The sequence below is a fragment of the Oreochromis aureus genome, linkage group 6 (genome assembly GCF_013358895.1).
Source record: "Oreochromis aureus strain Israel breed Guangdong linkage group 6, ZZ_aureus, whole genome shotgun sequence".
Taxonomy (NCBI): Eukaryota; Metazoa; Chordata; class Actinopteri; order Cichliformes; family Cichlidae; genus Oreochromis; species Oreochromis aureus.
This window is the reverse complement of record NC_052947.1, coordinates 10,604,893-10,619,099: the sequence shown is the minus strand read 5'-3', so window position 1 is coordinate 10,619,099 and position 14,207 is coordinate 10,604,893. Positions and strand designations below refer to the sequence as shown.

The window sequence follows — 14,207 nt, the reverse complement described above, 5'->3', positions numbered from 1 at the left end:
ACTTGGAGTCATGTCTTATGGTATGTATGGCTGCTGGTTGAACTGGGTCTCAAGTGATCAAAACTACTGATGAAGTAGCAAGGATGAATTTTGAAATGTAGCTGTACTCTTTGTTTAGATTCAGCTAAATGCTGCAAAAATGATCAGAAAGTGCTTCACAGTCCAAATGGATAATAACCTAAAGCATACAGCAAAAGCAACCCCAGAGTTTCTCAAGGCAAAGAAATGACTCTAAAAATCATTCCTGACAATTAATGAAGATGAAACTGAAGGCTGAGACACCCACAAACAATCATCATCTAGACAATGATGATATGCAACTAATAACTCAACCTGTCACACAAATACAGTGAAACAGAGCAAACAATCCCTCTAAAATGCCATGGAAAGTTCAGAGGTTGAATAAATGTCACATTGCATCACTAAATATGAGGACTGAAGGGTCTGCCTGCATTCAGGGGTGAGTTAAAACTCATGTTTAGTGAATAATCCATGTCGTTGTTTTCTAGTTTTTCATGTCTTACCATGTTGTTGTTGTTGTCGTTGTTTTCTAGTTTTTCATGTCTTATCATGTTGTTGTTGTTGTCGTTGTTTTCTAGTTTTTCATGTCTTACCATGTTGTTGTTGTTGTCGTTGTTTTCTAGTTTTTCATGTCTTACCATGTTGTTGTTGTTGTCTTTGTTTTCTAGTTTTTCATGTCTTACCTTGTTGTTGTTGTTGTTGTTGTTGTCGTTGTTTTCTAGTTTTTCATGTCTTACCTTGTTGTTGTTGTTGTTGTCGTTGTTTTCTAGTTTTTCATGTCTTACCTTGTTGTTGTTGTTGTTGTTGTTGTTGTCGTTGTTTTCTAGTTTTTCATGTCTTACCTTGTTGTTGTTGTTGTTGTTGTTGTCGTTGTTTTCTAGTTTTTCATGTCTTACCTTGTTGTTGTTGTTGTTGTTGTTGTTGTTGTTGTCGTTGTTTTCTAGTTTTTCATGTCTTACCTTGTTGTTGTTGTTGTTGTTGTTGTTGTCGTTGTTTTCTAGTTTTTCATGTCTTACCTTGTTGTTGTTGTTGTTGTTGTCGTTGTTTTCTAGTTTTTCATGTCTTACGTTGTTGTTGTTGTTGTTGTTGTTGTTATTATCATTATCCTTGTTGTTAAACACTGTCACCCATGTTGTCGACCCTCTAATCTCACAACTATGTGAGGTTTGAGGCTGCCAAGACTACTTTGCAGGAAGACCAATCACCACCATAGTGACAGAATGCAATCAGAACACTCTGCACAAAAAATAACAAAAAATACTTGTCTGTTCAAGATAACACAGCACCATATAAAGACAAAATTATACAGAATATAAAAACATATACTAGGAAGCCTTCCATCCAGTCTCTATAAATTCAGCACATAGAAGAGATCAAAGAAGAGATCAAAATCGCAGCAGATTAATGTTTACATCACTCCAGCTGTGTGTGTGCATTACAAACGGTCATACTCAGAAATCCCCAACAATATAACACCTCCACAGCTTTCTATTCACAAACCTCATTATATTTAATGAACTCAATTTTTAATGCACTCAAAACACAACTACATACAGCAAGTAAATAAATTAAAAGAATTATTATAGAGGAATTGATCTTATGTAGATTAAAATAATATTCATGCTAAGACAAAGCATAAAAGAATGCAAAAGATTTAAAGGAAGAGGAAGCAAGTTTAGCTTTAGTTTCAAAGATGCACGATGTGTGAAACCAAAGAATACAAACCAGCAGTCCCCCCTCACCCTTTGCTCAGACAAAGAGCGCTGCTTAGTTTGACCGATGACTTACTTTGTCTTTTTTGGTTCGAGCTTTTACTGTAAGCTTCACACTCAAAAACTGGACTAAAACAACAATGGAGTTGAGAGATGCTGGTCGTCTGTTTGTGGGTCTCGTCTTTTACATTTCAGGTATCAGAGATTATTTATGAGTTCTTATGTAAAAATCGTTAGTTAATAATAACTTAAGTACAAAGATATAAATTTAGATGAGAAAATTTAGTTTGGACTAGTTCCTAATGTGAAGTACTGAAAATTGGTTAATAAAACAAATGGTTAATAATAAAGACATATTAATAAGATAATAAATGTTTTTCTTACCTCTCTTCTGTTAAAGGTGTTAATGGAGGAGAAACCAGGATTTGTGCTTTCAAAGGTTCATCAGTGGATCTGCACTGCTCACATCAACATCTGACTTCAAGCAGAAAATGGTTCACTATAGGCTGGGATGGTCACAAGTATGTTCAGAGTGAGCTCTCTGTGGATGGACAACGTGTAACATACAACATGTCTGAAGAGAAAAACCCAATTTTAACCATCAATGATCTAAGAGAGAGTGATGCAAACACTTACTGCTGTATGAAGACTACAGACAGTCGAGGACGCTGTTGGTACAAAAGAATTAGTCTTCAAGTAGTTGCAGGTACAGTGACTTTTACTCATTAATAGCTTTCCAATTAACATCATTGTATAAGTTGTTATCCATCATCCTCTCAGGGCTGCAGGTAAAGGTGATTCCTGCCACAGAGGGACAGACAGTAACATTGATGTGCAGCAGCAGCTGTCCTCTGACTGAAAAGCCTGCAGCCTACATCTGGTACAAGAACAGAGAGTTTCTCTATGAGGACTGGTCTCCCTGGTACCAAGAGCTGCTCAGCAGTGAGGAAGCAGTCACATACTCCTGTGCTGTCAAAGGCTACGAGGATCTCAGAGCCCCTGAAGTCTCTGTGGGTGAGTCATGATGTTCAGTGTGCTACAAAACGTTAAGTAAACCCCTGTAAAAATAGTCTCAGTACAAATATTTAACCATGTGTCTTTTTGTCCAGATTCAATAACAAAGACATGTTTCAGAGTGACTTGTGCTTATGGAAACATTTCTTCCCACAATCAGACATTAGGGGATGAGCCGTGCTCCATCACATATCCCAGAGGTGAAATTTCCATACCCAAACCGTACAAACACATCTTCACTTAACCTCTATTTTGTCATATTGTGTCAAACCAACACTTATACGTATTTAATACGCTGTATCAAATATAGTGTCAAGAAATTTATTTATCCTTTTTCAACAGAGGTTCGTGTTCAAAGAACTTCTTCCATCTCAGGGTTTGTCACACTGACCTGTATCACCAGCTGTAACCTGACTAACCATCAAACTGGCTACGTGTGGTATCTCAACAAACAAAACTATTATGAGAATCAAGATTATTCAGTTGATAACTCTTCAAGAGACACATTCTCTTGTACAGTTAAAGGTCACAAACATCTTCAATCCAAGGAAGTTTGTAAGTGTCAAAAATCTAATAATGAATTCAAGTGCTGAAATACAGACCAATCAAACAACTTGAAATCTTCCATCTATATTTCAGGTGTTCAGGATAAAAACTGCTGGAGAGTGAATTATGTCAGCAGGAGAATCTGTGCTCTGGAAGGATCTTCACTGAACATCACAAGTGAATACTCACATCCTGATAACATGAAGCCAGAGTTTAAATGTTGGAGTAAAAAGTGGAGAAAAGATAAAGTGGAAGTTGAAGAGCTGATTGAGGCTGCAGGTCGTGTGGAGTATCAGGACAACATGAAGAACCAACACATCCTGACCATCAACAACCTGAAGAAGAATGACTCAGGAGGATACACATTCAGATTCCAGAAAGATCATGAAGGATGGACACAGTCTGATCTGCCTGGAGTCTTTTTGATTGTCACAGGTAAATCTAAACTCCTCACTCAGCAGACTTTACTCATTAATGTCTGAACAGGAGCAGAGGTGGAAGAAATATTCTCATCATTAATTACAGAATACCTATTTAACAATTCTAATGACAGATTTTTCCCCCCTCTTTTATTCTCACTGACACTTCTGCATGGAATATCTTATACACAACAGACAGACTGTAGGTTAATTTTAACAAAAACTTCAGACTCACAGTAAAACACGCCTGTGTTACTAGATACAAAATCCAAAGCAGTATAAATTACAGAAAAGTTTCTTTATGGTTCAGAGGTTGCTCAACAGAGGCTGGTTTTTAGATGTTTGTGAAATCGAGTGTTACAATTGGTCAGAATTGGCCAATAAAAATGTGATAAATGTTAACTTTCTATAAGGAAAACACATTTAGTCTTTTAATTTGAATATTTTTTAATTTTTGACAATAAAAGCGAATGCTATGCCAGCTTCTAGCTTTAAAGGTGTAGAACAAACCTGATGACAAACTCCTACATAATTAAAACATCAACCAAACACATCCAGAGTTTGAGGGCTGTGAGTAAAAAACGAAGGCGGTTGAGGCCAAAAACAGCAGGAAACTTGTGATTACTACAGTAAACACAGCAGTTTTTTCCTCTACATATTTTACTTTCTAAATTGAGTTATTGTGAGCAACAGGAATGTTAACAGAGGGATAACTTTGTTGAAGCACACTGTTTATTACGATCACAGCCCGCTGTCTTTAACAGTCTCACTATTTTTTTGCCTTGTTTGTGTGGGGATTTATCCAAAACATGTGTTGATCACCGTCATTCACAGTCTGGTTTAATAAGTAGTTTGGTTTGGAATTGTGCTTGTCTGCATCATTGTTTCAAAGAACAGCATTATCAAGATGTGGCGATTATCAAATTGGCCAACAGATATCACTGTGGGGTCTCAATTTGTTTCAAAGCCAAATTCTTCCATTGGTTCATTGTTTCACAAAGCCTTGCTTTGCCCATCACTACTGATTGAACCAAATTAGAAGCAGAGCAGAGATTGAGGAAACTAACTGAAACACAGACACTGACTGACAGGAGCACACGCAAGATGAGGAGACGATGACATGACAAAGACCAGAGGGAGATTGAGGACTTAAATATACACATGAGGTAATTAGGATCATACACAACTGGGAAAAACAAGGTACAGGTGAAATAAGTCAGACAAGGAAAGTACAACTGAACACAACACAGGACAAGAGACTATGAAAATAAAACAGGAGACTAACACTGACTGAAACACCAACCAGAGAGGCCAAAGTAAACAACGTTAAAACTGACTAAACATGGGAAACATAACAGAAACAGACTAGGCAAAGGGAACATAGGAGGACAGGACAAACTTGAGAATATCTAACAAAGAAATCTTGAATACAACACAAGATTGAGAACCTAACATAAGCAAAGGTAATTGTAGACACTAAAGCTGGTGCACCAGAATGTCTTACTAACGAGTTTCTTTTAAATACAAGGCGAGATTGAGCGAGTCAGAAACCCAGGAAACAGATGCTGAAGGTCTGATGAGAAACAGTTTATTCCCAGGCCAGAAAGCAACAATGACAAACAATTCTAACAAAAATCTTGTCAAGATACTAAAACCCCCAGGAATAAACAAACCCAATATCAAAAAAACCTATAAAACACAATGTTCCATGTCACTACCCGATCCGTACCGGAAACCAGATCCATAACACGCATGTGCAAAAGGTCTATTTCCGCTTGAAGCATTTTTCGATGGTTACGGGTCAGAGTATCTGTTAAGATGTTAACAATAATAAGTATCTCTTAAAATGTTTGCAATAATGAAACATTTCAATATAATGTAGACAAAAACGAAAAAATAAAAAGATAGTTATGGATCAGGATCCCCCGATCCTTACTGTGCATGTGCAAAGTCGGACCGTACTAATCGGGTCTACCTGATCCGCATATGCAGATGTTCTCTTCTTCTTCTGTTACTTTTAATGGCAGTTTACTCCCAGTGTACGAGAATACCGCCTCTTGCTGACCGAGCGAATGAACCCTATGTAAACTGAACTTGCGTCAGTACAAATCGCGTTTGTGTATGTGTGCTAAATTTGATTTAGTGACAGTCGATTTGATTTATTGATAGTCACATCAGGATCCCCTTCGATTTGCTTACCAGCCCTGTCTCGGAACTGAAGACACCATCATCTATCTGCTCAATCAACCAGCGATGCATGTGGATGCTTCACTGGTGTCCTGGATTGTTGATTACCTGACAGGAAGACCACAATATGTGCATTAATTTGTTTGTATACGGAGGTATTCATTGTTTAAATGTCCCGGGCAGTTGAAAAGGAGGCAGAGCTGTCAAGAAAGGCTAGGAGCTAACTGGGCGCTAACCCTGTCATTCAAATATATTAACTGTCGCAATGTTGGCAAAAAGAGGAAGTGACGAGCAATAAGATGGCCACGTCCAGACGCCTTCCTGACCACTCCGCTCCGACTATGCACCTTTTAGTTTTTACTTATTTTTGCTCTGGTTTACATTCCAAAATCCTCTAGTTTTATAGTCTACGACAGCAGATCACTTGTAAACATGGGTGACAAGGTTGCACATTTAATCTTGGACACTTTTAAACCTGACCCATCCTGGCCACCAGAGATTCTACGCGGCGCAGAGAACAACAAAGGATGGGCCACTCATCCGAGGCGTGGAACAAAGAAGCGCCGGGGGAAACACACTGGCGTTCGCAACAGACTGAGACAGCAGGCGCATCGCGCACCACTGCCCAGCATTCTACTGGGCACTGGAGAACAAGCTCGATGACCTAAGAGCAAGAGTCGCCTTCCAACGTGACATGAGGGACTCCAACATTCTGTGCTTCACGGAGACATGGCTGACCCCCACCGTGCCGGACCAGGCCATAACTCAGTCGGATTAATTCTTTGTGCTCCGCGTGGACAGAACGGGAGAGTCAAACAAAACCAAAGGTGGAGGAGTGTGTTTCATGGTAAACAGAAAGTGATGTGATGCCAGGAGCATTTCTACTCTTTCCAGCGGCTGCTCGCCACATCTGGAATTCCTGAGCATTAAGTGCCGCCCTTTCTATTTGCCCCGTGAGTTCACCTCGGTCATCGCCACGGTGGTCTACATCCCACCCCAAGCGGACACAGGTATGCCTTTGTCCGAACTACATGATGTGCTGAGTTTGCTTCAAAACAAGGACCCGGGCGCAGTCCTCATTGTAGCAGGAGACTTTAATAAAGCGAACCTCAGACAAGTCATGCCGAATTTCTACCAGCATGTCTCGTGTCCGACGAGGGGGGATCGAATTTTGGACCACTGCTACACGCCATACAAGCAGGGCTACAAAGCTGTCTCACACCCAGCTTTTGGAAAGTCTGACCACAACGCCATCTTCCTCATTCCCAGTATAAACAAAACATACAGAGGGAAGAAGTAACCACGAGGGAGGTGAAACGTTGGTCTGCCCAATCAGAAGCGGCGCTACAGGACGCACTCAACGACGTAGACTGGGACATGTTCAGAGCATGCGCAGTCGACATCAACGAGTTTACGGAAGTAGCAGTATGCTTCGTGAATATGCTAGCGGAGTCGATTATCCCCACTGCAAGAGTCACCACATTCCCGAACCAGAAACCGTGGGTGGACAGATCCATCCGTGCTGCAGTGAACGCCATGACCCCCACCTACAACGCAGGTCTCGCCACTGGCGATATGAGCGCCTACAAAGCGGCCGGTACCGGGAGCACGTGGAGTCTCGCTTCCACCAGGGCAACACACAGACTATGTGGCACGGACTACGCACCATTACGGACTACAAAGCCAGGGACACTGCGCCGATCAACACCAACTCTGCATTCAGCAACGAGCTGAACTAGTTCTATGCCCGTTTCGAGGTTAGCCAGACGGCTAATGCTAACTACCGCCTGACTACCGAGGACAGTGACGTCATCAGCGAGAGACCGGTGATCAGCATCGCGGAGCACGACGTCCGAGCGGCACTGAGGAGAGTGAACACAAGTAAAGCAGCGGAGCCAGACGCCATCACCAGCCATCTGCTGCACTGCTGTGCTGACCAGCTAGCAGGTGTGTTCACTTCCATCTTCAACGAGTCCCTGGCGAAGTCTGTGGTCCCCACATGCTTCAAAAGATCCACCATCATCCCTGTGCCCAAGAACAGCAAACCCTCATCCCTGAACGATTACTGGCCAGTTGCACTGACCTCGGTAGTAATGAAGGTGTTCTAGAGGCTGCTGAAAAACATCATCTCCTCCTCCATCCCAGACACCACAGATCCGCTCCAGTTTGCCTACCGACCCAACAGATCCACAGAGGACGCCATCGCTCACGTCCTGCACACCACCCTCAGCCACGTGGACAAGAAACAGGGTAACTAAGTGAGAATGCTGTTTGTTGATCACAGTTCAGCGTTTAACACAATAGTGCCCAGCAGACTGTTTGCAAAGCAGAGGGATCTGGGACTCAACAGCCGTCTGTGTGCATGGGTGTTGGACTTCCTCACTGGCAGAACTCAGGTGGTGAGGGTGGGTAGATGCATCTCTAACAGCATCACCATCAACACAGGAGCACCACAGGGATGTCTCCTCTCGCCACTGCTCTACTCCCTCTACACTTCAGACTGTGTGATCCGTACAGTAGAACACCACTGCAGGATTGCTCTCCCCCCGCTTCAGGACATCTACACAGGAGATGCCGGACTAGAGCAGCGTAGATACTGAAGGACCTGTCCCATCCCGGCAACAAACTGTTCCAACTTCTGCAATCCGGTAGAAGGTTCCGCATCATCCAGGCAAGGACAGAGAGACTCAAGAGGAGCTTCTATCCCCAAGCCATCCGGGCCCTAAACCAAGCCCCCCCACACACACACACACACACACCCACCCACCCACCCTACACACACACACACACACCCTCTCACATCATCCATAAATGAGTGAGACAGGACCAGTGTTGGGGAGTAACGGAATACATGTACCGCCGTTACGTATTCAGAATACAAAATATGAGTAACTGTATTCCGTTACAGTTACCGTTTAAAAGGTGGTATTCAGAATACAGTTACTTTGTTGAAATAAATGGAATACACGGCGGTACTTCCCTGTTTCATATTGTCGCTGGTCAGGACTGTTTGGGTTTGTTTGACAGCTACGTTCTGTTGTTCCAGGCGGCAGCATTACGGTTGCCATGGTTACAGGGTGACGCGCTCTCTCTGCGTGTTTCCTGGGTGAGAGCGCTTTTTGTTGTTGTTGTTGTGCTAAGCTAAAAGGCAGAATGCTACAGGCATAGCTCTAAAGCATGTAGCCTGATGGAGCAGTGTAGTCCGTGCTGCAGGGAGAATGGACTACCATACCCGTTATGTGTCTGTGAGCGAGGGAGGGAGAGAAAGGAAGTCCGAGCTGTCACGGAGCAAAAACGGGAGCTGGAAGCATGTAAATATAATAATAACCACTGCAGCCAAGAAGAGTGCCTGAGGAGCCCATTTGTAAGTAAGCTATTAAGACTCAACTGTACACTGTGTTCGTGTTTTCCTCCGGAAAAAATAAGTTCCGTTGGAGAAGCCTTTCAACGCCTCTCTCTGTCTCCCGCAAGCAAAGTTGACCCAGACAACAAAGTAAAGCTAGTTTTCGGCTACCAGCCCGACATGAACCCGACGTATTAGCCAGAGGTCCCTTTACTACGTTTCGGAGCCGCGGACCTTCAGTAACAGTAATAAATCACAGCAATAGTACATTCACGTAGTTGTAAACAGCATGATAATATATTAAGTATTCCAAAGTATTCAGAATACGTTACTCTCATTGAGTAACGTAACGGAATACGTTACAGAATACATTTTGGGGCATGTATTCAGTATTCTGTAGTGGAATACATTTTAAAAGTAACCTTCCCAACACTGGACAGGACTCTCTTCCAGACACTCTAAACCCACCGGCACAATGTACATTTCAAATTCCTTTAATTTTAAATATGTTCATATTGTCTATTCTATGAAATAGTCAGATTGTCTGCTCTTCTTTAATTAACTTTATGTACAGGATTCACCTGCCTGCTGCATACATGCTACTACTGCACATTCACCTAATGTATAGATTATATATAATGTTCTTCATAAGCCCCCCCCCCCTTTGTTTTGCACAAGTCGAGGAGCGTGTCGGGTTACATTTCTCTGTGTGTTATACCTGTATAACTATGCATGTGACGAATAAAGAACCTTGAACCTTGAACGTAAGATTTGCGCATGCGTGGTACCGATCGGGTTTCCGGTACAGATCGGGTAGTGACATTCCATGCGCACCAAAATCCCACCCTGTCGCACAATGCAACTGTCCTACAACCAAGGATGAATGTTTGTTAGGTGTTCACAAACAGGACAGAAATCCCTCTTTCAGAGCGGGGTCCATGCCACCCTTGTCCCAACCAGACGAACAGAAGCCTCCTATCCCTGTCTTGTCCCTCCACTGGACTCATCACATCCCAGCCAGCTCACACTCCGCACTGGAATCTGACGCTCGATGCCACCGTGGCTCCCCTTATGGCATCACCCTGCAAGAAAACAAAAAGGGGCCAGAACCATTGGTAAATGGTAAATGGCCTGTATTTGTATAGCGCTTTTACTAGTCCCTAAGGACCCCAAAGCGCTTTACACATCCAGTCATCCACCCATTCACACACACATTCACACACTGGTGATGGCGAGCTACGTTGTAGCTACAGCCACCCTGGGGCGCACTGACTGATTGTCCCGGAAGTTGGCCTGGCTTGTAGCCATGGCAACCCTCTCCCAGTACGGCTGCACTCGGTGAACAACACTGGAGAAACGACTCAGAAATGCAGGCAGAGATATAACTCTTCCCTGCTGCCAATCACACGCCTTGGGACTGGGTCGCCACATCATGCTGACTGGTTCGTCTCCAGATGAGGCATCGCAGCCCCCACGATCAGGCAGCGGGTCCCTTTTTTCCACCTTCATGCGTTCCTCTTCATATCTGGGGCCTCTCTTCCTCCACTGCTTCCTTTTAATAGGTCCTTTAAACAGTTGATAGGCCACCTCTGGACACACCCATGCCTCAGCAGGTGATTGTTTGTCCCATGCACAGCCAGTCCACAGTGGATTAAAAAAATGTCAAATAACACACAAAACATGCAACACAAACAGAATAAAGTAATGCAAATAAAATCTACACTCACAACTAAACACAAAAAAACAGAACAAAACTAATATAAAAGATAAATACAAATTTCCACTGTGTGATATAATGTTTAAACTAAAAACTAGAACAAAATCAGACAGAAATTATAAAAACGGACAACTGAGTCCAACACAGAAAAAAAAAAGTGTATAAAACCAAGGATCGAGACATAAAGACACAAAGCACAGTGCAAGTTTCAGTTATTGTGGACAAAAGTGAAGGCAGAGACCCACAAAAATGAAGCAAATCGACAGTCAATGTGAAATGGACTGGTTCTTATATAGCACCTTTCTACTCTGCTAGAGAATTCAAAGCGCTCTATACAACATGCCGCATTCACCCCATACACACAAGCATTATTATCTATACGGTGAGTGCTTTCTAACTATCATTCATACTCTGATGGATGCATTGGAGAGCAAGTCGGGGTTAGTATCTTGCCCAAGAATATTTTGCATGCAAACTGGGGGAGCCAGGGATGGAACCATCAGCCTTCCGATCAGCAGCTGAACTGCTCTACCTCCTGAGCTACAGCCACCCCTTATGGGTGTTAATGTTATGATAAGCTGTTAAGTAAAGAATAACCCAAGCTGTCATGCACTGTACATGGGGCGGAGTAAAAAAAGGCAACCATTCCCTGTGAAATGTCATGGAATTAAATTACAGAACCTAAGTTACAATTGTGTAACGTTTCATATCTTGACATATCATGTTTTTCATTATAAATGTTCTTCTTTCAGAGCTGAGAGTGAAGATGAGTCCTTCTGCAGTGGTGACAGAGGGTCAGAGAGTCACACTGACCTGCAGTACCAGCTGTCCTCTGACTGACAACACAAACTACATTTGGTACTTGAACAGTCGACCTCTGACCCCGAGAGAGAACCAGAACAAACATCTGATCCTAGACCCAGTCAGCAGGGAGGATGCAGGAAGCTACTCCTGTGCTGTGAAAACCAACAAAGATATCAGCTCTGCTCCAAAGACTCTCACTGTCCAAAGTATCACAGGAAGGACACGAGGAGTTTCTGTAATAATTCTGGTTTCAATACTTCTCTTTTTCTTCTTTTTGATTAGGTAAGCAAACACTGTGTTTGATTCAAAGTGACAACTTTTAATCTCTGACATGAACTCACTTATTTTTTCTGTTTATTACTTTCAATAACCAGAAAAAAGTGGACTATGAGTCAGTCTTCCACAAATGAACCATCAAACAATGTAGTGGAGGTAAAGATTACTGTAGAGCTGGAAAACAGATATTCCTACTGAATGATCTGTCTTACAGAGTCAAAGGAGTCAAATCTTTAAGTGTATTATGATGTATCGCTTTTTGTTCTCAGCTAAATCCTGATCCTGCATGTGAAGACGTCTTAGCTCAGCCACAGGTGGAGGATGAAGTCCACTACAGCAAAGTCTACATCTTCAAAAACCACACAGATCCTCTTTTTTCCACCATAGAGCCACTTCAGCCCAGAGACGAGCAGCATGCTGATTACGCTGCTGTGAAGTGTAGACATAAAACAAGCTCTGATGGAGAATCTGTTGTCATTTCAGCAGAAACAGACGACAGTTAAAGACCTGCAGAAGTACACTGTGGTGAACAAGCCTTTTAACAAACCTCTGCCTACATTTAAAATCTTGTGCACTGCACTGAATCTTGATTTCACATTATTTATACCTTCTTTCTGTATTCGATGCAGTGAGGTTAGGCATTTTGATGAGCTTCACATGTTACTCATGTGAATGGAATAATTCATGGCCATGTAAATATTATTGTCATGTATTTTCAATCTTAATCCATTTTAGCAGGTTAGAGCAATTACACACAATGAAAGGATCTTCAACAATAAAACTCTAAGAAAGAAGGGATACAACAGCTGTAATGTATGCTGTGGGGATGCTCCTCATGGGTATATATGTGCTGTCATCACACTGGACACTGAAAATTTGAGAATAACTATTTGAAAGTTAAACAGTGTTTGGGAAACTCACTGCATTATAGACTTGATTTTGTCACAGTGCAGAATATTTAGGTTCACTTTTTTTGCTTGCTTTCATTCCTAACTGTATTTTAAACACGTTTGTACAGTTTTACTTTTGTTTACTTTAGATCTTCTATTTTTAATGTGAAGCTTTTCTACTATTTTAAATGTCTTAGTTTTTTCGTGGACTATTTTATAACAGACAGCATATCCCATCCAACAATTCTTTTCCGCGTATCTATTTCAGGGTCGAGGAGGGGCTGGAGCCTATCCAAGCTGTCAGACAGCGTATTCAATTCAATTCAATTCAATTTTATTTATATAGCGCCAAGTCACAACAACAGTCGCCTCAAGGCGCTTTGTATTGTAAGGTAGACCCTACAATAATACATACAGAGAAAAACCCAACAATCAAATGACCCCCTATGAGCAAGCACTTTGGCGACAGTGGAAAGGAAAAAAAAGGCTCAGGGAGGGGCAGCCATCCGCTGCGACCGGTTGGGGTGAGAGAAGGAAGACAGGCTAGAAGACATGCTGTGGAAGAGAGACAGAGATTAATAACAAGTACGATTCAATGCAGAGAGGTCTGTTAACACACAGTGAGTGAAAAAGGTGACTGAAAAGGAAAAACTCAATGCATCATGGGAATCCCCAGCAGCCTACGTCTATCGCAGCATAACTAAGGGAGGATTCAGGGTCACCTGGTCCAGCCCTAACTATATGCTTTAGCAAAAAGGAAAGTTTTAAGCCTAATCTTAAAAGTAGAGATAGTGTCTGTCTCCCGAATCCAAACTGGAAACTGGTTCCACAGAAGAGGAGCCTGAAAACTGAAGGCTCTCCCTCCCATTCTACTTTTGAATACTCTAGGAACAATAAGTAAGCCTGCAGTGCGAGAGCGAAGTGATCTAATAGCACCCTATTAGATCACTTCGCTCTCGGGTCTCTCCACCATTGACCCTTAGAACTGAAGAAGCTTCTCGGATGAGAGGTGAAACGTCTTCAAGCAACTCAAAGAAGTCCAGACGCTTTTCTTTCCAAGCTCCTTAGACTACGATGACCTGGATGACTGAGAACCTTCACAGATATATTACCAGCGTAGAAGAATTATTTAATTGACCCAACTGAATAATATGGAAAAGCCCTGCACTCAAGATTGGTGGCAGCCAGGCTCGCTTGTTGTTGCAGAAAGGGAAGAGATCGGACTATGTCTTTGTTAAAATTGTATGTTTAACTATTTTATTGCTGTTAGTCATTTTT

General features: G+C 42.3%; 1 protein-coding gene across 1 annotated transcript; it reads left to right on the top strand.

Moving 5' to 3' along the window:
- The first annotated feature begins 3,493 nt into the window (after positions 1–3,493).
- On the top strand, positions 3,494–12,542 carry LOC120440530. The gene is made up of 3 exons (XM_039613203.1): positions 3,494–3,728; positions 11,712–11,998; positions 12,309–12,542. The coding sequence occupies exons 1-3, from the start codon at positions 3,494–3,496 to the stop codon at positions 12,540–12,542; spliced, it is 756 nt and encodes a 251-aa protein (XP_039469137.1).
- The last annotated feature ends 1,665 nt before the right edge of the window (positions 12,543–14,207 follow it).